The sequence below is a fragment of the Eumetopias jubatus genome, unplaced genomic scaffold, assembly GCF_037043125.1.
Source record: "Eumetopias jubatus isolate StellerSeaLion01/CBP00866 unplaced genomic scaffold, mEumJub1_p1.0 scaffold_13, whole genome shotgun sequence".
Taxonomy (NCBI): domain Eukaryota; kingdom Metazoa; phylum Chordata; class Mammalia; order Carnivora; family Otariidae; genus Eumetopias; species Eumetopias jubatus.
The window spans coordinates 99,547,320-99,571,748 of NW_028274819.1; the positions used below are offsets into that span (position 1 = coordinate 99,547,320).

General features: G+C 54.5%; 1 protein-coding gene across 2 annotated transcripts; it reads left to right on the forward strand.

The window, feature by feature from the left end:
* The first annotated feature begins 270 nt into the window (after positions 1-270).
* FXYD2 (FXYD domain containing ion transport regulator 2) lies at positions 271-7,012 on the forward strand. Of its 2 annotated transcripts, none has more exons than XM_028105820.2 (5): positions 271-289; positions 5,053-5,091; positions 5,267-5,341; positions 6,775-6,811; positions 6,988-7,012. In XM_028105820.2, the coding sequence occupies exons 1-5, from the start codon at positions 271-273 to the stop codon at positions 7,010-7,012; spliced, it is 195 nt and encodes a 64-aa protein (XP_027961621.1). The 2 variants fall into 2 exon arrangements, with proteins under 2 accessions (XP_027961621.1, XP_087873535.1); XM_088017409.1 differs by lacking the exon at positions 271-289 and adding an exon at positions 3,130-3,154.
* The last annotated feature ends 17,417 nt before the right edge of the window (positions 7,013-24,429 follow it).

The window sequence follows — 24,429 nt, forward strand, 5'->3', positions numbered from 1 at the left end:
GGCTCCCAGCTTCCCCCTTCCTCGGGTGGAAGTCAGAGACCCTCTGATGGGGATGCCTGGCCCAGCCTATCCCTGCTGGCGGGGGTGGGGCTGGCACAAGGTGAGGGCTCCCTTGCCAGCCCTCCTCCCTGACTCTGTCTCTTCCTGCCCCTCCCAGCGGGGGAGGGGGAGGAGACGTGGAGGGAGGGAGAGCCGCACTTTCCAGCCAGGCCCTTGGCAACCCGTGCCTTGCCACTCTTGTCGACCGAGGACACGCCGGCGGCTCCTGCCATGGACAGGTGGTACCTGGGTGAGTCCCCTGAACCCCACGCCCCCCGCCTGCTCAGACTCGGACACGGGTGTCCACCTCCTCACTTTGAGGTGCAGCCACCTGCTCCCCAGAAGGGCAGGGAAAGCCGAAGCGAGGACAGGCAGGATTTCTCAACAAGGGCATCTCAAGTGGAGTCCTGGACGTGTGGGGATCTTTGCCCTGAGCATCTCTGAGCTGCAGGAGCTAGGAAGACAGCTTGTCCAACAGCCTCCTTGTCTGCCTGTCCAGCCACCGGTCCCTCTGCAGGAATTCCAAAGCCGGGCTGCTGGGTTCAAATCTTATTTTCCCCACTCCCTCGCTGCCTGACCGCCGGCAAGTTGTTTAACTTCTCTCCTCGGTGTCCTCATCTCTAAAATGGGCATCCTGATGACGGCTTCCTTACCTCGGGGTTGTTGTGATTATCACATGCTTCATTTTTGTTACATGCGCAGAACAGGGCCTTGCACGTAGAGTTTAAAATGCAGATAACAACTTGTTTTTCTTATTTCTGCCACCATCTCTCCCTCCCTCCCTCCCTCCCTCCCTCTGTCATCTATCATCTGTCCTTTCCACCCATTTTTATACCCATTATTGCAGACAGAATCCGCAGTAGCTTACAAATATAGACAAAATGCACTAAGATACTGAGAGAATGTGCAGTAAGGGGCACTGGTGTCCCGTGTAGAGAGCGACAGTAGCTTTGGGAGCACAGCCTTGGGGGTCTGGCTTTCTAGCCCTGGTTTTGTCACTATTTGGATGTTGCAGGCCAATCCTTCAAGCTCCTTGCCCTCAGTCTTCTTGTTCTGCCCAGTGGGGCTCATGGCCCTGTCCTGGCCACCTCCGGCGGTCTCACTGTAGGGAGCAAATGATCAGCCTCAGCTTCTTCATCCGTAGAATGGAGCAAGCCCGGATTCAGTGGGACAGTGCATATAAAGAACCTGACAAGGGACCCCTGGATGGCGCAGTTGGTTAATTGTCTGACTCTTGGTTTCGGCTCAGGTCATGATCTCAGGGTGGTGGGATCGAGCCCTGCGTGGGCTCCGCGCTTACAGGGAGTCTGCTTGGGATTCTCTTTCCCTCTCCCTCAGCCCCTGGCTCACACACGCTTGCTCGCTCGCTTTCTCTCAAAATAAATAAATAAATCTTAAAAATAAATAAAGAGCCTGACGCATGGTCAGCCCCTACTAAGCATTAGCTGTGCTATGATATTCTCATGAATATTCATTGCTTGGTTCTGAAAGCAGAGAGTGGAATGGGTACCACAGCTCCTGGGCCGCAGGGCCTTGGCCATGACATTCTCTCTCCATCTCACCCCCGTGCTGATTTTCGCTGGAGGGGGCTTGGCTTTCCTGCATCCAGCAGTTAATGTTCAACAAAACGTGAATGCCCTTTATTTTCCAGTTGACACAAATATGACAGTAACTATAGTGACACTTGCTGTGTCCCAGGTCGTGTGCCCTGCTCTTCACATGCATTATCTCCTTTCTCTGCACAACAACTCCCTGAGGCAGGGAGTAGTCCCATTTTACAGACGCGAAGACTGAGGCGCAGAGAGGTTCAGTGACTCGACAGAGGCCATTTACTTAGCAAATGGAGGGGCCGGGAAATGAACTCAAACCTTGATCCCCTGCAACCACTCCAGGGGGATTAACAGAGGGATTCATTCCCTCTGGAAGGAGCAGCCCATCCTTGGTGGACACTGACCGCTGGCTTTGGGCCCTTGGCTACCATTGAACATTAGCCTCTTCTGGAGGCCAGTTCAATGGACTAGAGCTCAGCCAGGAATATGAGCACCCATGGAGTACCCAGCCCTGGGGTCTCCAGGGTGAAAGAGGCCGCCGCAGAGTAGGGAGGCAGCCTCGGAGGTGTGGGAAAGCATCTGACTCCTAAAGCCTAAGGCCTGCCTCTCCATCCTCCACCTTGCCCCTCACCGGCTGTGTGACCTGGGGCCAGGGCCCTACCCTCTCTGTGCCTCGGATGCCTCAACTGTAAAATGGGAAATAACACAAGGCACAAGGGGATACTAGTTAGGCAAGTGCTTTGTGAGTCAGAAAAGCAAGCCCTTCCCCGGGTGATAGGCTTGGCCCCTTCCTGAAGGAGCCGACAGCGCAACCTGGGAAGCCGGCATGGGAGCAGCTGGCCTACAGAAGGAAAATGCCAGAGGCAGCAGGGAAAGAGAGATTAGTTAGGGGTGACTGGAGCCTTTCTGACGGAGGTGTGAGCCGCTGGATGCAGCCCCGATGGGTGAAAGAAACAACAGGAACGGGGCAGCTCAGGCCTGGAGGCGTGAACGCCCACGGTGGGCTCAGGGTGGGCCTTGTGGTGGGAGGGGGGCAGGTGCCTGGGGATGGCCGCAGGGAAGCCCCGGGCGCCGGGTCAGAAGTAGCGGCTGAAGCCGAGGTCTCTGTGGTCTCCGCAGTGGTCGGGGAGGTGGGCAGCTGCTGGGGTGGGGTGGCGTCTGTGGGGCCCCCGACATGGCCCCTCAAGCTCTGGCAGACACTGAATATATTTTGAAAGTCCCACTTCCCCCGTGCCCCAGCCCCAGCCACGGCTTCTCCGGCCGGTGGAAGAACACTGTGGCCTACCCATCCCTGACCCTTCTCTGGAAATTTCCTTTCGGGAGGGTTTGGAAACTCAGCCAGCTCGTCCCTGCCCCTGCGTGCACACGCACCTCCTCCTGCCTCCGAGGGAGCCCCTCCGCTCACACGAGGGCTTCTCTCGTGACTAGGGTAAACATTACCTGGCACTGTTAATGTTTAATGCCCCCACCTCTCCCCCGGCCACCTGCGGCCAGGTACTCTCCCCCGAGCAGAGGCAGATCAGCCCGGTCTGCTAGGGGAATGGCAGCACTGTCCCCGGACGATGGTGAGTGTGTGTGTACGTGTGTGAAGCAGGAGGTGGCCTCTCCTTGGGCCACCTTTGAAGGGATGAGCTGGACCCCTGGCACCCCTGCCTTCTGGGGACTGCAGCACCCCTCCCCCAAGGTTGCCAGCCTCCTAAGAGGATTTTAAAAAATTGCTTTGAGAAAGAGGATCCTGCCTTAAGTCTGAAGGAATAGAGCTTGAATGGCAGAACCTGGGGTGCCAGGTAGGAGCTGGGGGATGGGGGCGGGGATGAGTTCCTATCTTGACTCTCTGGCAGGCACCTTTCCTGGTTCAATGTATCTTTCTGGACTACCTAAGCTCAGAGCGGGAGGTGGAGGGGGGTCAGGCTGGCTTTGGGGCCAGAGCCCCCCAAGTGTGGAGGGACACCCCCAGAAGGATCCCGTGATGGGGGTGACTCGGGCCTGGAGGCCAACAGGGGCCTCTGTTGACTGTGGTGGGCTTTGGGCCAGACCTAGAAAAGACGAGGGCTTTGGGTGGGTGTGGGTTCAGTGAAGGGCTCAAGACAAGGGACGAGGGAGGCGGTGGGCAGCGGCTGGGGTGGGGTGGCGTCTGTGGGGCCAGTGGTGGTGAGGGGAGCCGCCAATCTAGTCATGGCTCTGGGGCTAACTCCCCGTGTCACCCTCAACAAGAACTGAATCCGGGAGACAACGTTGTTGGGCTCCCACATGGGGACAGGCTCCTGGGTCCCCATAGCCCTCCCCTAGAGGCCCAGGCACTGGCCCCTTCTGGCCAGGGAGGCTGCACAGGGGACACCTGGGCTCCCCAGGGCCCCAGGCCCTCCACCACCCAGGGCACGGTTCAGCACAACCTGGGAGGTGCTGACTTGTGCATTCCTTCTACCTCAGGCACTGCCTCCTTAGTGCCGAGAAGGGGCCCAAAAGAGGGTAGGAAAGAGGGGCCAACCCCCACCATGGCAGCAAAGCTCTGGCCAGGTGCCCTCGGGCTGCCCAAAGGCAAGTGTGCTCAGTTTCCAGGGCTGGAGGGCAGAGCTATGACCTCTGGCGCTGAGCAGCAACACGTTGGGTGGGCTAACACCACGGGACGCGAGCGACTGGACCATACGTGGCCTTGAAGGGTCTCATGCCTTCTGACCATCTGAGAGGCAATGTAGCAAAGGGGTTAGGCGCCCAGATTCTTGGCAACCTATTGCCTGGGTTTAAGTCCCAGCTCTCTCCTTTATGCTGTGTAACTGTGGGGGCGTTACTTAACCTCTCTGTGCATCCAGCTTCTAGGGATGGTACTGGAATCATATTGATGCCTCACGGGATGCTTATGACAGTAAAATGAGCTAACGTTTTGTTAGCCTTCACCTAGCGTGTGGTAAACACTATATATTAACATTTCTTAAAAGAATTTGCTTCCCCTTGAGGATGGAAACATAAGAGAGAAGGATCTAGAAACCTGAGCCCAAGACCCAGTTCTGCCCCCAACTTTCATGGGGGACTTTGAACAGGTTCAGTTTTCTCCTTCTGTTCAGTGGAAGTGAAGGGCCTCTTCCGTTCATTCATTCCGCAAGTATTTGCGACGCATCTTGCCGTTGATTAGTCACATGGAGGGAGGCTACCCATGGGTCCAATGGGAAATGTCTCCCATGGCCTTGCTTACGGTTGTAGGAAGAGAGGAGAGGAAAGATCCAACCCTCCCAGAGCTGCTAGAGGCCCCCACAGGCAGCACGGCACCCTGTTTGGATGCTTGGTGTTTGGTCCCAAGTTGATGGTCTCCGAGGCGGCCCAGGACAGATGCCCCCACTGTCAGTGGCCTTGGCAGGCCCACCAGCCTCCTCTTGCCCACGTGGACCCTCGGGGCTGCTGGGGAGGGAAGGATGGGGGGTCTGCTGTTTCCGTGGCTGGCTCACCCTGCCTCTGGCTCTCTCCTCAGGTGGCAGCCCCAAGGGCGATGTGGACCCATTCTACTACGGTAAGCCTGGTGGGCCACCCTCCCCAGCCTGCCACCACCCACGGACCCCTGGTTCCTGGCATCCCCTGGGTACGGCCACCACTTTCCCCTGGTAGCCTGGGGCTGCTGCTGGGGTGGGATGTGGGAAGGGTGCCTGGGATGACCCACCCCACCTCCTTGCCCTCTCCTTCCTCAGACTATGAGACTGTCCGCAACGGGGGCCTGATCTTTGCTGCCCTGGCCTTCGTCATGGGGCTCATTATCATCCTCAGTAAGTGGGGCTGTCGGAACGGGCTGCTTCATGGGGCCATATCTCTTCTCAGAGCCACTGAGCACGGGTTCCCCGGGCGGGGGTGGGGGAAAGCCCTCTCATCCTCTTCCCAGATCCCAGAAGGGAGTGAGTCTCTCCACTCCCCTCCATTCCCCTATGCAGGATGTGGGAACTGACGGACACCCTGATGGACACAGGCTTCTTGGGACGACTCCCTGTTTGGTCCTTGGGCCACACAGAGGACGGTTCCTTTTCCTCCAGTGCGCCCTCTGATGGCCCTGGGAGGAGCTGCTGAGAGGGGAGAGCTAGCTGCGTCCAGCCAGCGGGGGACACTCCAGCACACGGGGTTCAAGCCAGGGGAGGGAACCAACCGCCACTGGATACCTCCCTTGGCCAGATCTGGGCACTTTCCTTGCTTGGCATGAGCTGCATCTCAGTCCATTTAATCCTCTTGGCAACACTGAGGGATGGCCACTACGGGTCACATTTTACAGAGGAAAAGCTACCCACCGTGACAGGTGCAACAACTTGCCCAGGGGGCCACAGCCAGTCAGAAGCACAGCTGAGCTCAGCTGAACCCAGGGGTGTCCACCCTCCCACCCCATCCCGCCGACTGCTGGAAAGCAAGTGTGGCTGGGAGCCAGAGGCATTCGACCCCGTCGCCAGTTTACTGTGTGTGGATCCCTAACTCCCTGGGCCTCAGTTTGCTCATCTGTTAAATAGGGATGATCCTACTTGTCTCATAAAGTTAGGGCTAGCATGGCAGCCAAGGGCGTACTCAGGCCCAGGCCTAGAGTGTTCTGGAGGAGAGATGGGTCCTTGTATATCCCCGAGCTCCAGTAGGCACACAGCAGGGGTTTAGTAAATGCTCATTGACTTGGTTTGGTGCAACCAGAAGAAAAATACACAGAAACACAAGCACCTCTGCGTCCTGGGATTCTAACCCGCCCATGGTTGGTGCCATTCCATCTGAGGGCTTCCGTCTGCAGACATGGCTGCTCTCCCCAGCTCAGCTGGAAGGGTCTTGTGGGCGGCACTGCGTCGTGGTCCAGCACATAGGTGCAGGAGGCAGACAGGCCTGAGCAGAGATCTTGGCTCTGGACTTACAGTCCTCCTCCTCCAAGAGCGTATTGAGCAGCTACTATGTGCTTGGCCCTATACCGGGGGCACCACCCTGACCCAGGCTCGGCCACTGCTCTCAGCGAGCTCACGGTCTACCACGGAGCTGCTGCGGTATATGTTTGTTGACTGACTGACCGATGTACTGACTGACTCAATGCTTAAGGCCCAGCCCTATATAAAGACAGAAATGGTCCACTGTGGCTGTGGTGGGCGGGAGGGAGTAAAGGCTCCAGGGCTGCCTCTTTCCGGGCAGAGAGGCTCTCCCTGGAAGCAAGAGGTTGATGGAAACTCATCTCCTTTCTCACTTCAAGGCAAAAGACTCCGCTGTGGGGGCAAAAAGAAGCACCGGTGAGTGCCTGCTTAGGGTCCCTGAGTGGGGTGGGGACACTGGGGGGAAAGGAGGGGTAGGCCAAGGATTTTGGTCTCCAATGCCTGTGAGGAGGGGTCCCCAACGTCAGGGACCCTGAGACTCACCACGTCCCCCTCTGACTTCTTCCCTCTCTTTTGCCCCTCCCCCGCCCCAGGCAAGTCAATGATGATGATCTGTAATGACAGGTAAGTTGGGGAGGGACAAGTGAGGGGGGAGCCAGGGATGGCTGTGGAGAAATCAGGGAGAGCTTGGGACGGAGCCGGGAAGGATTTCAGGGTCTTCCAGCCACCAGCCAGGTGGTCTGCCGCCCACCCTGGCTTTTTGATTGATGGCCAAGTGCCAGGTGTGGCGTGTGTGGCCAAGGGAGGGGGCAAAGAGAAAGGTACGATGAATAAGGAATAAAAGAAAAATCCCTACTCCTGCCCGCATTGCAACCCAGATCCTGTCTTTGTCTTTTCAGAGTCAGCCGTACCCCCCTCTGCAGGGCGGCATTGGGAAGCCTTCCCTGAGCTGTAGACCTTTGTCCCCAGCACTGCCAGGCCCTTGGGCTGAAGGAAGCACCAGGCTCCAGGTGACCCCTGGGTTTTCATGGCCTCCTCCCAACCCCAGGCTGCCTCATGTTAATAATAAAGCCAGCCTCAGAGACACAGCTCCTTCCCTGGCCTCCCTCCCTCCCTCCTTCGCTCCCGTACCTGCCACAACCCACTTGCCCTTCCCAGCTGGAGTACAATACAGCCTGGTCTCTTGTTTTTCAATGAATTGCTCAGGTGCCCATACCCACTCACCATCTGCAGGCCTCTCCTTACCCCTTGAATTGCCAGGAGCCCCGAGGACAGAGGAATCAGCCTGCCTTCCGCACCCCAGGCAGAGAGAAAGCCGGGAAGTGTGAAGGTCAATGACAAATGGGTGCTGCTTTGGTATCTGCTCAGGCCCTGGGTGCTGCTACTGGGTATCTGCTACAGGCCCTGGGAGTTCCTGCAGATGTGCCCCAAGCAGCCAAAGTAGTAGCTGTTTGTGACCACAGTACGTGCTCTGCCACCTCCCAGGAACTCCAGCATGCCAGGATGGGTGGGCCTGGGGGCCTTGGTGTGCGCCTCAGCACATGCTCTCTCGCTACCCACCTCCTGACCCTGGTGCTAAGCTCAGGCTGCTCCCTTTCCACTCTTGGGGCTTGGGAGCCCCCCACTGCACCTGTTCTCCTCCACCTATCTGGGTGCTGCCTTGGCTAATCCCAGGGCCAGGGAGTGGACAAGGAGGGTGCGGACCTTGGTACCCTCTCCTCCAGCCCTGTGCACTCTGGCAGGCAGCCAGCTGCTGGCCGCTGGAGCCACGATGGTGTCAGGCTGCCTATCTGCCCAGAGCCCGACTTCCTGAAGCCTGTGGCCCCCTTGCGGCACAGTATGTTCCCCTCTGGCAGTTTCTGCACTCAGAAGGAGCCCATCTTCCCTCTCCTGCTCTTCCGTGCCGAAGGGATGGGGTGGCAGGATCTCGACACCACCTAGTGTCCGTTTTCCTCATCTGGGTCTGTAAGCCGGCCAGGGAGGGGAGGGGAGAACTTGGCAGGAGAACCCAGACAGCAGCGAGCTAGTGGAGTTTACAAAGAACAGGGGGGTCATGAGTTCAAGCCCCGCACTGGGCGTGGAGCCTACTTAGAATAAAAATTTAAGAAAGTTTTTTTTTAATTTAAAATGAACAGGGTATATCTGGGGGCCAGAGGCAGAGCAGACCACCGTTCCACTTGCAAATTCAGTTCTTTGTCTAAATCCACAGCCCCCAGGTCCTGAAGACCATCAAGCCTCACAGAATCACAGAAAGCTCGAACACAGAAGGTCCTTAGGGAGCGGAAGAGACAAGCTTCACTTCTCAGAAAGGGAAACTGAGACCATAGGAAAGGCAGGGACTTGTCCAGGTGACACAACCGGCCTGTATCAGGGCCAGAGCTAGAAGCCAGGTCTCCAACTCCCATTCCAGCATTCTCACTGACACCTGAGGGTGGTGGGCAGATTCCCCACTGACCCCCTGTGGGCTTGGAAAGCCAAGGGAAGAGAGAGAGGGCCTGGCTACTTACACCTCGGGGCCGAGGTCTTTGCGACACCCTGCTCCAAACGTGGGCTCACCAAAGACCAATAAAATGGGACGGGCCACACCCCTAAATAGAATTCAGTATTCCCATACACAAGATGGAGCGTATACTTGACCTGTCCATCCTGGTGGGAGAAATGAATGGGAACGGGGTAGGCCCGGCCAGGGGTGCTTTCCCGAGGAGGTTCGCTCCTGAAGCTTCTTGGATGTAGCGGCAAGCCAGACAGGAGGAGGGGGTGTTCTAGGTCTGTGGCCCAGAGCAGTGGAGAGGAGTTAACACTTCTAGAATGTTCCATACACCGACCTCTGAGGGTGCCAACTAGGAGGGGCATTCTAGCTGTTCCACAGGGGAAATGGTCCTAGGTGAGCCACTCCACTCTCCACTCCTGCTGCAAACCCTCCACCCTTGTGAAATGTGAGGCTCCTATGGGTCCTAGGTTATGTACTCCAGAGAACCCATGGTGCTGTTGGAACGACCAGACACCCAACATTCCCTCCAGACCTATTGAATGTGACTCTTGGGGTGGGGCCCACGAAAGTTGATGCTTAACAAGCTCCCACGTGGCCTCGGAGAGTGGCCTGGGCTGAGAGCCACGGATCTAAGTGACATTCTGAGGTCTGTGACCTGTTTGTGGTTCAGGGCCTTTATGATTACTTTCCGTTCCCTCTCCACAAAGGTCACATGCACTGGTACCTAATGAACTTTCACTTCACTCTGGGATTTTTCACAATTCAGGCACAAATTGGGTCACAAGGAACAACCAAGCCTGGGAACGGTTGGATGAATGACTCTTGATGACCCAACAGCAACAACAACAAAAAAACCCTTGTCTGAGGGAATGCAATCCCCCTTGTCACCACCAGAGAGAGCATGCGTCTTAGTCTTAAAGCTCCTTCAAATTGGCGTTTTCAACTCCGTCTTTCCAGGGCCTGGGGCCTTTGCAGACAGTAGGGCCCCCTGAAACCAGGGAAAGCTTTGAATTCTTCTCAGTCCGTTTGCACATCCCTCAGGTGTATCGCTTGCCCTATTCTGGGGTGCTTCTGGGCTGTGGGTCTCAAGCCCTCACCCCTTCTGGAAGGCAGTGATCATACGTGGTCTGCACATCTTCCCCAGCGCTTGGGGTAACCACGAAGCCTCCAGCCCCAGAGTTGGTGCTAATCAACGTCATGAGCAGGACCTGAGAGAGGCAGAGGCGCTGAGCACCAGTGTCTGTGGGGCGGCAGGTGGGAGAAGTTGGTTGGTTGTCTGAGCGGCTGTGCCTAATAGAGACTGGGCCACAGACATTCTGGCTTAACTGATGAGATGCTGGTCGTGTTTAACGCCACCCCCAGGAGAATTCGTTCTGGAGGCAAAGTTGCAAGTTATTAGCTTACTAGGTGGGCACAGCTAGGGTGGTAAGGAGAATGGGAGGCAGGGGAACAGATACAGGGTGGAGACTCAGATGGCCCCGGAGAACTTGACCTGCTTCACAGTCTGGGGAGAGGGGCAGACAGTGCCACCCTGCCCCAGCGGTGGCCTCACCCCAGCTCTCTCATGAAGGTGCTTTCAGGGCATAAAAGGTACGTGCTGGCCTTGGACACTAGGGCCCTGAGATCTTCTGAGCCTGCCCTACCCTGGCCTTTCCTCACGGGCCTCCATGCAGCAGAATGGCTGGGTAGGAGGTCAGGGTGGGGCAGTATTAGCTGGTGACCCTGTCAGTGTCGCCCCTGTCCCAGGCTGGAGCGCCCACTGCCCCAGCCTCTGCACACTCGGGCATGGGGAGCTCACATATGTGTGGGCTGGGGGGGGCGGAGATCCCCTCTTGGACACTCTGGTTAGGTGGCCTGTGGGGGGAAGCTCTCCTCCCTGCCCTTGGTTTCCCCATCAGAGGGACTGGAGGCTCGGACTGGATGGTCCCTGGATCCCGCAGGTGTTGATCTCCTTTCCAGAGTGAGGACGCCCCTGCCATAGGCCTCTGATTTTTCTAAACTTTGGGGCCTTGGGAGACTCCCCGTCATCCCCAGCACTCCCAAACTCTCCCCAGCTGAGCAAGGAGGGGGTGCCCCCAAAGAACCCACCCTGAGCAGCTACTCTGGTCCTACCTCTGTCAGGGGGAGTGGGGTCTCTGGGCAGACAGGGAGGCAATGCGGGTTGAGGGTCCTGCTGACGAGGGCCCAGAGCAGAGAGGAGAGCTGAGCCTTCCCCCAGACTCTCCCACTGCCCCTCCTCGCTCCAGGCAGGGCTGCTGCCGCTGAGCTCTGAACTGCAATTCGTCAGAGGCCTCTGGGGCAGCAGCGTCGTGCCCGTTCTTCATCCTCCGCCTGACACGCTCCCGGCCAGCAGAGATCAGAGGCAAATGCCACAGCCGCCAGGCCCTGTCCTGTCATGGCGGTGAGTCCCTGGCTGGGAAGATGGATCAGGCAGGGCCTTGGAGCCGGGACCATGGCAGCCTCCATCCAGGGCTGCGGGAGGGCAGTACTGAGCCCTGGGCTGGCCTGCCAGAGCCAGAGGGGCCGCCAAGTGACCCAGCCATGGCAGAAACCCCTGGCTCAGCCTCAGTGCCCTCCTCCCAGACTGGGGACACTTTACATTGAGCGACCGAGGGCTTGGGAAGCCATCCTACTTAGAACTTGGAACCTGTGTGCCCGGGGCATGAGCCCCGACACTGGAGGGGTTAGGTTAGGGGTGTGGCAGGGGAGACCCAAGTGAGGGGTTGTCCCCACAGGTGTGGATGGGCGTGGTGCCTGGGGTGGGGGGTGGGGGGGCAGCTTGTGTTTCCAGCTCACTGGCCCGCCGTGGCCACCCCGTGGGACCGCCCACGGTCCTGGTTCCCCAACTCCCAGAGGCCTCCCAGGCTCTCCTGGCTGCTCTTTGCCTCTAGGGCTCTAAATTTTGGTTCCCTTTCCAAGAAATTCTCTCTGTCATTTCCCCACTGGGCTTCTTTGGTGTCACTAGGAGGAACTCCCAGGAGAGCATAGCAGAAGATGGGGCGGGGGGTGGAAGTTCCGAGGTGGGCTGGCAGTCCGTGGGCCCAGGACGCCCCAGCGGTTCTGTGTAGCCGGAGCAGGAGAAGGTGGAGGACTGGTCTCACTGGCAGCCTTGCCCTGGGCCTGCTGTGTGACCTTGAGAAGGCCCTCATCTGTCTCTGGGCTTGGCAAAAAAATCCTAGGCGTTGGCTTCCAAGTCAAGGGGCCGAGGGAAAGGGTCAGTGGGGGAGCTGTGGCTGATCCCTCGTTCCTTCCTGCCCCCAGGAGAGCCGGGCTCGGAGAAAGCAGGGTGTGTGCGTGTGTGTGCAGGCACACACACGCACACACCACAAATACACACTTGCCTCCCCCTGGTAGCGAAGGCAGAGGCGCCCTGCAAGTGGTGAAGGCGGACAAAAAGACACACTCGAGAAAGCACAGGCGAGGGGGCCGGCTTGGCCCCGAGCCAGGAGCATGTTGAATTCTCTCGCGGTCTTTTGTTTCCTGAAAGGCCTATCAGTCAGGAAGAGTCGTGCCAAACCCAGCCTGCACGGGAGGGAGGGGGGTGTCCTCTGCTCCGAAGTAAATAACATTTCAGGTCTCATGTCCGTGGACCATATGTTCCCGACACAGTTAATAACATCATCCGGGAGTGGCCTCAGCCCTCACACACCTGCCCAGGGCATGAGTGGCATAGCCCCAGCCGGGGCTCAACTACTCCTGGACCCTTCCTGTCCCGTCCTCCCCAGCACCCCTAGAGATCTGCTGGGGGAACCCCCCATCTCCCTGGATTCTGACCATCCCTTCATGTCTGTCTGCCCTATTGCCCCAGCCTGTCCCTGGCACAAAGTAGGTGCTCAGTGTTTGTTGAAGGAACACATGACCGGCTGATGAGACAAATGAATGAGTGGTGAGTGATGACCCACAGCTGCCCACCCTCCCACCTCCCAAGGGGCAAGGAGAGCTGCTGGGCGTCACCATCTGGGCAGGTGGAGGGTCGTGTGCTCACTCAGGATGCCGTCTTGGGGACCTGTCCTGGGGACGGCCAGCTTTTCTTCCTCGGTATCGTGGTAGAGATCACAGGCTTTGGAATCAGCCGGCCCCGCTCTGAGTCCAGGCTTCACTAATGGTGAACTATTTGGGATTGTGGGCAAGTCCCTCCCGAGCCTCAGTTTCCCCGGTAGAGAGACAATTTCTGACCCTTGGTGGTTCTTTGCTCCCGACCAGGCTGTAATGAGCTGAGGCTATTGCTGATTGTCCTGAAGGCTCTTTCAGCTCTAACACTTGATGCTGTGGACTCTCCCTGGACCCCTCCAGGCACCTCAGCCCCTTCCCTTTACTGCTTTAATGTTTGTTCTTCAGTGTGGTCTTCTCAGGACACTTCGGGAGGACCAGGAGGCAGGGTCCCCTGAGTCCTACCCTCAGACTCGCCAGGTCCCAAGGAGAGGCTGGTGCAAGCAGAGGTCCCAGCCCCAGACACTCCTTAGCACCACATAGACCTGCTGTGGTCCATTCTTGAGGATCTCCCATCCCCGGGCCCACTGCCAGCTCCGCGTGGGCTCCCCAGTTCCTTGAAACCAGCGGACGGTGGTCTCTGGCTCTGGTGCTGAGACCAGGGACGGTTTGTGGAAAAAAGTGTCTTGATTATAGGTTGCCCCTTGGTGTGTGTTGTGTGTGTGTGAGGGTGTGTGCGTGTGAGGGAGAGGTTGTGCCTGCGCCTGTATGTTGCTAGTGGTGTTGGAACTGGGGAGGAGCCCAGGAGGCCAGGAGCCTGGGAGGGACCCAGCAGAGTGTACAAGAGTATGGCCCCAGCATCCGGAGACCCTGCCTCCCTGCAGGCCCCTTTCTGGACCTCGGCCTCTCAGCTGAGAGTCAGGACCTGGATGGGAGGACATCCTTCATTCATCCCTTCCGGTGATTTCTTAGAGACCAACGTGGAAACAGCTGGGGCAGAGAGGGAGCCCAGACTCCAGCACCGCCCCCCGCCCCCCTCCGTGAGGCACTGCCTGGCCTGAAGGCAGGGCCAGCAGGGTGGAGAGCCCGAGCTGTGTCAGGAAGCACAGCATCCTGCCGCGCCCCATCCCCTCCCGTGGCACTAGGGGGAGGCAGATAACCAGATTCTCGGTGCAGAGGTTTGCGGATGAGGGGTCTGCAGGGCAGTGGAGACTGCTCCGCGGTGGGAAGGCAGCTGGATGCCCCCCAGAGAGCAGAGCCACACCCCAGAGGCCAGACCCAGGAGGGGGAGGCAAGCTCCTGTCCTTCCCAAAGTGCTGAGAGCCGATATTCTGGGCCGCCCGAGTGGGATCCGCCCACCCTCCTTGGAGCTCCGCGCGGAGCCCCTTCAGCAGATGAGGCAGGATTTCTCTTGACCCTGGGGTCTCTGGACACACTCCTGATGTCACCTCTCCCCATATTTGAGGTAATTTTGACTGTTTAGGAAGACTCACTCTCTCATAGATCTGATATTTTCCCTCCTCTCAAACCGTGCAGTGAAAATGCTATCCGGCGGGAAAAGTGCAGTGGGAGAGGGGCTGGAGGTGGGGCAACACAGACTTGGGTTCAAAGCTTGCCTCTGCCCCTGACTAGCTGGGCAGCACTGGGCGAGCCCCTTCATGTCTCTGAACCTTCCCCTCCTCTCCTGAGAAATGGACATTACAATACTCAGCTCACTAAAGAGATGGAATGGGATCATGAGCATAAACAAGCCATAAAACACCTAGGAAAAGAGTGTGACTTTGAGGGATGAAGCGAATGTCAACTAGGGCTTTCACAGAGCCGGGGGATGGGCATACTTTTCCAGTCATTCATTCAGCAAAATAGTGAAGTATTTGAACATCAGGTGATGTGGCCAGCACTGTGTTAGGCGTTTCGACAAGCTTAAGTGGAAGTTGTTTATGAAACCCACAGAACCTACACCCAGTAAAGATTCTTCTAGTCTGGTGTTTCCCAGATGCCAGTCGCTAGTCCCCTGCTAAGCTGCTTACATACACATTACCTAGGACACGTAGAATATAGATCCCTGGTTCTATAGTCTGGGATTTCTCTGTGTCCCCTGCACCCCCCCCCCCCACCGCGCGTGCGTGTGCTCATGCGCGTGTGCGGTTGTGTAGCTGAGCTTGGGAGCCATTGATCTAGTTCAGCCCCTCACTGAACAGTGGAATCTGAGCCCCACAGAGGGGAGACGTGCTCAGAGGACAGCATCCATCATCTCATGGCTGTATTACCTTCAGCAAGTCACTTGTTCCTTGAAGCCTCAATTTCCTCATCTGTAAAATGGGCTTATTGATGCCTGTTTCCCTGTGGGGTCTTCCTATGAGCATGCTTTGGAGGTGGCACAGTTCCACTTTTTAACTCTGGGTACAGCCAGACTGACTTTTCTAAGGAGAAATCCCACAGGCTAAACTTTCTTTCACTTCCCCCAAGTCCAACTGGTTCTAATACGGGAAAGATAATCCTCTCAATGGAGTAGCCCCCAGCCCGCTTTGCCCCACCCTGTTTTAGGTGCTGGTCTTTGGGTGACACCTGCTGGCTGTGGTGGGTACTGCATCCTTCCCTAGCCAAACAAATCCATGGATAAAACTTGCCCATCTCTTTATTTTTTATTTTTTTAATTTTAAAAAAATTTAAAAAAATGTATTTGCATAGCCTCTACACCCATGTAGGACCCGAACTCATGACTCTGAGATCAATAGCCGCACACTCTTCCGACGGAGCCTGCCAGGAGCCCCTTCCCCATCTCTTTGGACATTCACGGCCACACTGCCAGGTAAGTGTTATGCTTCCATTCTACAGATGAGGGAAGTGAGGCATGATACTCTCAGTTCATGAGAGGTGCAGTGAGTCTCCGACTGCGGACTGAATCCAGGGGCTTCAGCTACATCTCCTCCATACCTCTTGTTCTTAGACCAGGCAGGGTGGAGAATCATTCCCTGCTGAGCAGAGGAGAGCACCTTGAATCATCTTGAAATAGGGGCTGGGTTTAGGGGGATGGCCGGGGTTGAGGGCCAGGTCCAGGCTGGCCGAGAGAGACTTGCTTTTGTGGCCACAACCCCGCTAGGCAGGAGACTACCGCATCCAGCGATCTTCCATCTCCAAAGGAACTAGTCTGCTGCCAGGGGCTTCAGTTGTCATAAGACACACTGAGAAGGGCCAGAGAAGCCATCTGGCCAGGCTGTGAGGCTCGGGCTTTGGGTCTGGCTGCCCAGTGAGCTGGTTGCCTCTGTGCCCAGAGGGTGCAAGTTCAGCTCTTTTAGGCAGTGGCTAGCCTGAAAGCCAGTGTGTGTATATATATATGTGGGGCGGGGGGGCCCTACCTGGCCTAAGCTACTTCTCAGTCAGAACACATTCAGTGTAGTGATTGAGAATGAGGATTCAGCCTTATTTTTTAGAGATGCATGCTAAAAGATCTACAGATGAAATTATATAATGCATGCAATTTGCTTCAAAAAAAAAAAATCCTTGGTGATGGGAAGTGGGGGGTTAGTATGGGAATAAAAACGAAACAAGATTGGCCATGAGGCAACAGTTGTAGCAGCGAGAGATGGGTACATGGCATTTCATTACACTATTCTCTCTACTTTGGATATGAAAACTTCTATATTAAAACCTTTTGAAAAACGTGACAGCAGAAACACTACCAGCCACCTCCAATGGCAATGAAACAGTATGAGGCCTCTGAAATCAGACTGTCCAGCTCAAGGCTTGGGCATCTGATGTTTACCAGCTGGGTGCATTGGGCAAGTTACTTAATTTCTCTATGGCTCAGTTTCATTATCCGTAAAATGGGGATGATAAAAATTCTACTCGGTCTTATAGGATTGTTTTGAGGGCTAACTGAGATTATGCATGTATAGTACTTAACATAGGGCTGGACCCGCAGCAAGTGTTCAATTATAATAATCATTATTATCAGGAGTTCATGGCTCTGGTTCTAATTTGCCCAAAGGAAAAGCTACCTTGGCTGACTCAGACAAGCAACTGACCAATTCAGTTCAGCTCCAAGGTTCTAACCAGTGAGTCTGGGAAGACACAGCCCTGGCCCCCTGGTGCTTGGTGTCTCAGATGGGTGGGTGCACACCACAGATCACCTCTCCCGATGTCTGCTGTGTCCTTCTCCCTCCAGCTGGGCCTGTCCAGGGTCTTCCCATCATCCCACCATGTGGGGTGCAAGCCCACCCACACCCTGCCTTGTTTTTTTCTGACCACGTCTTTCTCTGACCTGAAGGAGCTGTTTTTACAGACTCATCAAATCTCAGCCCTAGATGAGAGTTAGAAGTCCTCCAGCCCAATCCTAATGACTGGGGCCATGAACACCATGGTAGATGGAGTCAGGACCCCAGGAGCTAAGCCCCGCCCAGCCCTCGGGCCATGTGGCCAGGCGTGTCCTTCATCCACCTGGCCACCATTTCCTCCTTTGAGACACAAGGTACTTGTGGTAGATGGTCTCCAGGCCCCTTCCCACTCTGACCTTTTGACTCGGCATGTGGACCTCCCTCTGCTGTTCTCTGCAGGTCGCCCCACTGGCGTGCAAGCTCCCCCAAGGCAGTGGTTCTATGTTGGGATTTCTAGGAACGCTGGGAGCTGCCTGCATGGGGCCTGGGCACAAACTTGCTGAAAGAATAAATAGACGGACAAGATGTGGGCGCTGGCCAGTGAAAGGACAGAATTTTTAGACCGAGAGATGTGGGAAACCGATCCCCAAATACCTCATCCTGTATCCGTCACTTGGAGGTTTGCCGTGTCCATTAGCGTTTCCAAGGCTCGGGGCACCTATTTACCTTGGGTTATTCCAGTGTTTTCCAAACCTATTTGACAATAATTTAGTTTTTGCATATGACCTATTTCCTTCTCATGACACACTTGGGGAGTGTGGTGTAAGATCTCTTTGCCTTTTCAGCTGGTTTGTTTAAAATAAAGTCAAGTTTCGGGGCGCCTGGGTGGCTCCGTGGGCTAAGCGCCGACTCGATGTTGGCTCAGGTCATGATCTCGGGGTTGTGGGATCGAGCCCCGTGTGGGGTTCTGGGCTCAGCGGGGAGTCTGCTTGAGATTCTCTCTCTCCGTCTCCCCTCTCCACCACCCCTCTGAAAAATAACAAAATAAAGTCAAGTTTGGGAAAGATACTAAGCTCTCAAAGCCATATGGCCAGAATTTGGGACCTTTTGCTTATTGTGCCTGCGTTCTCGCCTGAAGTCTGCCACCCTCTCTGGGGAGGAGTAAGGCTTCAGGGGTGGGGGTGGTCTGACCCAGTGGGTGTGTAAGGGGCACCATTTGACCCACGAGGTGTTCCAGCCCCCAACATTCAACAAGTGTGTCTAGCCATGCTCACCTTCCCAGATCATGCACATCAGGGTCGTGGCGGTGGGGGGGGGGTGATAGTTCCTGTCCTCGGGGCCGCTCACACTTCATCTGGAGTGTTGGGTCCGTTCTGTTTTTGAGAGAGCTCTCGTCAAAGTTGAGTATGTGTAAAAAGGGAAACCATGAGAGTGAAGGGTCTGGAAATTATGTAGGAAAAGAGGAGGTCGACAGAACTGGAATATTTAGCCTGGTGGAAGGAAGGCTTGGGGGGAACCTGGGGTTGTTCTCAAATATTTGAAAAGCTGTCGTCAGGCAGAGATTGGGCGCGTCCTGTGAACCCCAGAGGGCTAGGGCAGATTGGGTTTGATAAAGAGAAGAGTGTGTACATGGTCTCAGGTAATAAATGAACACGGGCTTCTGTGTGGGGAGGGAGCCCCTTGTCCCTGGAAGCATTCAAGCAGGGACTGCATTAGCACCTGTCTGGTGGTGTAAGGAGAGCCCATGGGTGTGAGATGGGCCTGGGCAAGGTGAGCTCTGAGGCGCTGCTGACCCCTTGCCGCGTCTATGGCTGTCGGGCTGATGTCGCCTGCTGTCCCCACAAAATGTCCTTGCTTACCTTTGCCATCCCAGACAGCCTCCCACCCACCACTACATCACCTTGGCTCTGTGACTTTGACCTCCAGCAAGTGGACTTCCCCATTCGGAGTGTCCGGAGGGGCTCCCTGGTGTCTTCCACGGCTCTCCGGCTGTGAGGGACATCTCGGTTGTCCGTGCTGATGACCCCATCATGGCGACAGGAAGGCTGTTGTCCACAGGGAGGGTGTAGAGGGGATTTGGGCAGCACTAAGCGGTCTTCCATGCCTGGGATCCTCTGCTTTGTGGACTGACAGGTTGGGGCTGTCGTGAAATGGCCAGATTTCGCAGGAAGAGGACTTTCATCAAGTCGATGGGTTCAGGGGTCATGGGACCCGAAGCTCAGACCCCTTCGTGGGACTTCTTGAAGGAAAACAGGACAAGATTATGGAACCCCAAATTAGGTACAAATGCGATTATTTCTTGAGAATGATAAAAAGAAATTGCAACAGATCACCAATCTTGAAACGATTCACGAATACCACAAACATCACAAAACCTGGACAAATAATATTTGTGTTAACTGCCCAACACACCTTTGTAGTGCTTTTTTTTTTTTTTTTAAATATTACTTATCACAATTTTACACAGACTAGCTTCTGGCTCTTTCCAAACATTTTGACCCTTTTTGCTCCTCTAGGACGCACTAGAGGACGTACCTCTAGTGCAGGGAACTTAGCGGTGGTCGTTTTGAGACACAACTGGGGCCCTGCCCCCCAGGTGACAGAGCCAAGTGAGCTGGTGCAGGGGGTAGTGGGAGCACCCATGCAAGCCATTCTCCACACCGGGATGGTTACATGGTGCCTGTGAACCCCAGAAATGTACCTCACCGATCTCAGGTCAGATGGGATCCATCACTCGCTCACTTGAGGGGATCCTGAGTCAGATCCCCCAAATGCACGTCAGACCCACAGAAGTCTGACTGGGAAAGAGGAGCGATCATAACTGATTGCATTTGAACTGTAGTATTCTACAAGATTACCAACAGCAGCTGACCACGTGAACATGCGATGGGGGCCCGATGGGACACCGGAGCTTGGGCTTGTGTTAGCCTCACTGTGGATCTGCCTCTGGGACATCACAGACCTCTCTGTAGATGGAGCAAAAACAGTTCTGGGCCAACCTGTCTATTTTTTGGCGAGGATCTGAAATGAAAGCAAACTGAAGCCTTTGGGTCCCGAAAGCCCGGCTCAATGACAACGATGAAGTCAATGGCAATGGCGGCTGGGCAGGTGTCTGCCAAGAACAACATCAGTGTCAGGGGTCCTCTAGGCTCCGCTGCCCTGCCATGTGCTCTCTTCCAGGCTGGAAACTCTGAACCAAAGCTCAGAACCAGGCTTTGATTCCAACTGAAGGATGTACCTCTGGAAGGCATGACCTATGACGTTGTCCTCCGGTATTTGTAACTCTGGAAGGATGAACTTCATCCGGGCATTCAAGCAACATTTATTGAGTGCCCCTAGTGTGAGGAGGCACCAGGCTAGGCTCTGCAGGCGCAAATCCAGAGTTAGGAGCCTGTGTCTAGAAGAGGAGACAAGTCAGAGACGTGCAGGAATAGCCACAGTGCGGGACAACGAGAGGAGGGCTGCAGGCGGAGCTGGCGGCCGAGCGGCGGGGGAGGGCTGGCTGGGCTGGGCCGGGAACGCTGCGGGGCCTGGCCAGGCCCTGCTGCAGGAGAAGGCTCACCCAGGCGGGGAAGGGGCATTGTACCCTCGAGAGGGAAGGAGTGCAGAGCACAGCTCGCTTTCCAGGTTGGAAGGTGCTCAAATGCAGTTCGATGAACACACTTGTGAGTGTCTCGTGGGTCAGAAGAACTGTAGGTAACTTGGGGTGCCAGCAAAGTTAGCTCCCACTTACAGAATTTTCCTCCTTCATTCTCTCTTAGTTTGGATTCCTCCCACCCCACCTCACCCCCACTCCCAGAGAGAAATGTGACTATGGGCTTTAATTTCACAGAATCTGGACTTCAGGGAATCCCTCTGAGTTGGCTTCTCAGCCAGTCTGGGAGTTGTGAGCTGAGAGAGAACAGCAGGAGGGAGGCTGTGGTTATCTGGGGGGACTCCAGCCTTGCTGGAGGCTTCTGCAGCCCCTGACCAACCCTCCAGAGAGAGTGACCTGAAGGAGGGCAGTGGAACCCCAGAGACCCCATCTGTGGGGGGAAAGGCTCTGGCCTTTGAACCCTTTGATCCAGTGAGCTTAGAACTGGAACAATCTAAATGTTACAATCCAAAATGTTGAGAGAGTGAGTGGTACAACATACCTAGATATTCTCCTAGATAAGCGCATAGAATTTTGGTTTAAGGGAAGCCTGGGTAATTTAAGGACATACACTACCTTCTTTATAGGCGTCATGATTTATGAATTGCAATGATTCACCCCATCTCAAGAAAATGGAAATATTTTAGAAATATGTGCATTCATTTGAAGCAAAAACTGTTTATTTTGTGTGAGGTTTTTTTTTGTGTGTGTGTGTGTTTGCTTCTGAGTATCTGGGTATGAAAATTTGCATCTCTGTTTCTTCGCCTGCATATGTGTGTGGATATGCACACACATCCCTACATACGACAGGACTGGGGCATATCTGCATATCATCTGTGCTCACCTCATCTCCGCTGTTAGCAAAGGAAGGGACCTCGGTCATCATTCTAGTTCAACTCATTTGGTGAGAAAACTGAGGCCCGGAGAGGTAAAGTGACTTGCCCAAGGTCACACAGCTGGCTAAGGTGGCAGAGATGAGATTAGAACCCAGGATTTCTGATTCATAGTCCAGGACTCTTTCTATAACATTAAAATCAATTACAAAAAAAGGGGGGAATCCTTATTTGTTTTTTCTCCTCCAGTCAATGAATTAGTACTAAGAAGGTCAATCCCGAATTAGCTATATAACCCCAAATGTTAGATTTTTAACACTGACCTGGTTCATATTGATTTCTTTTATAAAAACCATATTTATAATGAAGTTGTTAAAGAATTTCAGAGCACATATGAAGGCTTTGCTAAAATAATTATATGCCTTTGTTTTTGAAGAAAAGTATCCAAAATATATAAGCTGTTACTTGAATTAAATAATAAAAGCATCTGTTGTTTCTCATGATGGCTCTAGTCCTAATGTAACATGGCAAAATAATACCCCCCAAATATCCATGATTAACCTGAATTGGAGAGGGTTCGCCTCCCAGTGCCTTCAGATAGCCGCTCCAACTAGCATTGGTAAAACACACATGCACACACATGCGCGCACACCATATTATCACCCAGTATCTTGATGTATAACAAAATATTGAAATTAACCACTGTTTTTAAATGGGTGGTGTATCCCCTTACTGGAAATGAATCCCACACATCTGAGGCTTCTGTAAAAAAAAAATAAAATTAAAGGCATACGCATCGGTGCCAATGCAGAATTTTGGATTATGTTCAAATTGCATCTGAGCACAGGTGTGCCTGCCGTTAAGTGTTTACGTTTACCTGTACACATGAATGTTGGCCTGGGTGGCTGTGTTTGTTCTCACTTCGGTGTGCGTACATTTGTGTGTGGGTGTGAGGGCTTCCATTTAATTGGGGACCGTGAAGGAGTCATCCCTTTTATCAGAATAAAAAAATAGCTCCTCCAAAATGTTAGCTGTGGGAGGAGAGCCCCAGGATTCAAGGTGAGCGTGGGTGAGACAAGCTGCCCACTCTGTCCCCAAGGTTCAATTTTCTCTTGGGCTCCCCTTGCTAGGATTCTTGCTGACTCTGCCACGCTAGTTCCGGATACACCTCCAGCGAAGAGGGGACTTCTGGACACATTTGAGCCAGGCTGTCATTTCCAAAGATATTTTCCTAAATGCTAAAGAGGGACAAAAACTAGAGAATGGTCCTTCCCTTGCTGGCGGTCTCCCCACACCTTGCAGCCTCGAATGCACCTTCCTTCCGTGTTCCTGTGGCCTCCGGCTGTGTTGCAGCATGGGATATAGGGTGTCAACCCAACATCTCCCCAGTCAAGCGATTCTCTCCCCCACCCCTGAGCAGAGCCAGAAACATTAGTGATAGGTGCTTATGATGTGGGGCCACTGCGTTTGTCTTACTTCATCCTCACAACAGCTCCCTGAGGTAGATGCTGGGGTGGTCCCCACTTTCCAGGTGAGGGAACCGTGGCTTGGCATAGGTAATTTCCCCAGGGGTGCCCAGCTAGTAAATGGCCGAGTTGGGCTGGAAACTCAACTCTGACTCAAAGCCACACTCTGAACCATGACATTATAAAGCCTCCTTGTGCTAGAGAGCATCACTGAGTCTGCCCTCCCCACCTGCCCACCCCCTGTTCCTACATCCATGCCTCCTTTTCAGGGGACAGCCAGACTGTAGTCCCTGGCACGATGAATGACCTCCTCCTGCAGGTAACACTTGGCCCTCTACGCACCGTGTTGTCGTCCCTTAAAGGCTGGCAGGTGTAACCAGCATAGAAGAGACGTCCAGGTTACAGGACGTACTTCAGGTAAATGGAGAAAGGAGGATGCCCTTCTCTGTTTCCAGCATGTGGGGCATAAGCAGCTCTGGTACAGCCCCGGACCCACTGGGGACCTGTCCCCTTCCAGCAGATGGCAGCCCCTTTCATCCTGTCTGACTGAGCAGGTTATTTTAGGCATGGTCTGGCCAGGTGCTCTGGGTCAATAGGCTTAGTTTTAAATAACTGGATTCTTCTCAGCGACTGTCTCCTTTAGAAGGGAAGGGGAGCTAACGGAAGAATGAGCCCAGCAGGCTGGGGGTGGTGAGGGAAGGGAGCTAAGCCAGAAGAGTGGGGACATCTGGGCTCTGTCACTGCCTGCATGACCTCAGGCAGCTCCATTGTTCCCCAGCTCTGGACCTCAGTTGCCTCTTCTGTAGAGCAGTGGGTTGGGCTGAGTCATCGCAAACACCTGTTGCAGTCTACCCCATGTCTCTGTTCTCTGCCTGTTTACAGAAGGTGAAATCCCCCGTGAAAAAGCATCCACTTCAGAGGGGTGATGTAGCAGCACGAGGCTGAGCACCAGGGAGGCGTCTGCTCCGGAGTCAGGAGATGTGGGTTCGAGGGTCACTTGTGATACAAACTGGGTGACCTTGAACAAGCTAAGCTTCAATTTTTCTCACCTGTTTCCCAAGGGGCCGATAAAGCTTCAAAGGGTAGTGTGAAGTATATGCATAGTAATTACAGGTGAGAGTCCTTTAAATTCTTAAAGCATACAAGAGAAAAAGTGAATGCACCTGGCAATTCCTCCAAAAATTAAAAAAAAAAAACAATGACCAGGGGCACCTGGGTGGCTCAGTTGGTTAAGCCTTTGCCTTTGGCTCGGGTCATGATTCTAGGATCCTAGGATTGAGCCCTGCTTCGGGGTCCCTGCTCAGTGGAGTGATTGCTTCTCCCTCTCTTGTTCCCCCTGCTTGTGCTCTCTCTCTCTCTCTCTCTCTCTAATAGATAAATAAAATCTTAAAACAAAACAAAACCAATGACCATATGATCCAGGCATTCCACTATCAGGTATAAACCCAGAGGAGTTGAAAGCAGGGTCTCAAAGAGATATTTGTACACCCATGTCCACTGCAGCATTATTCACCGTAGCCAAAAGGTGGAAACAACCCAAAGGTCCATTGAAAAATAAATAATACAGAATGTGGTCTAGGCATG

Bases quoted from the DNA above. Each gene is read 5' to 3' on its own strand.
- FXYD2 (XM_088017409.1), top strand. From the start codon at position 3,130: ATGGCAGCACTGTCCCCGGACGATG. The intron at 5,092-5,266 runs GTAAGCCTGGTG...CTCCTTCCTCAG, and splicing joins TGTGGACCCATTCTACTACG to ACTATGAGACTGTCCGCAAC. The intron at 6,812-6,987 runs GTGAGTGCCTGC...CCCCCGCCCCAG, and splicing joins GGGGGCAAAAAGAAGCACCG to GCAAGTCAATGATGATGATC.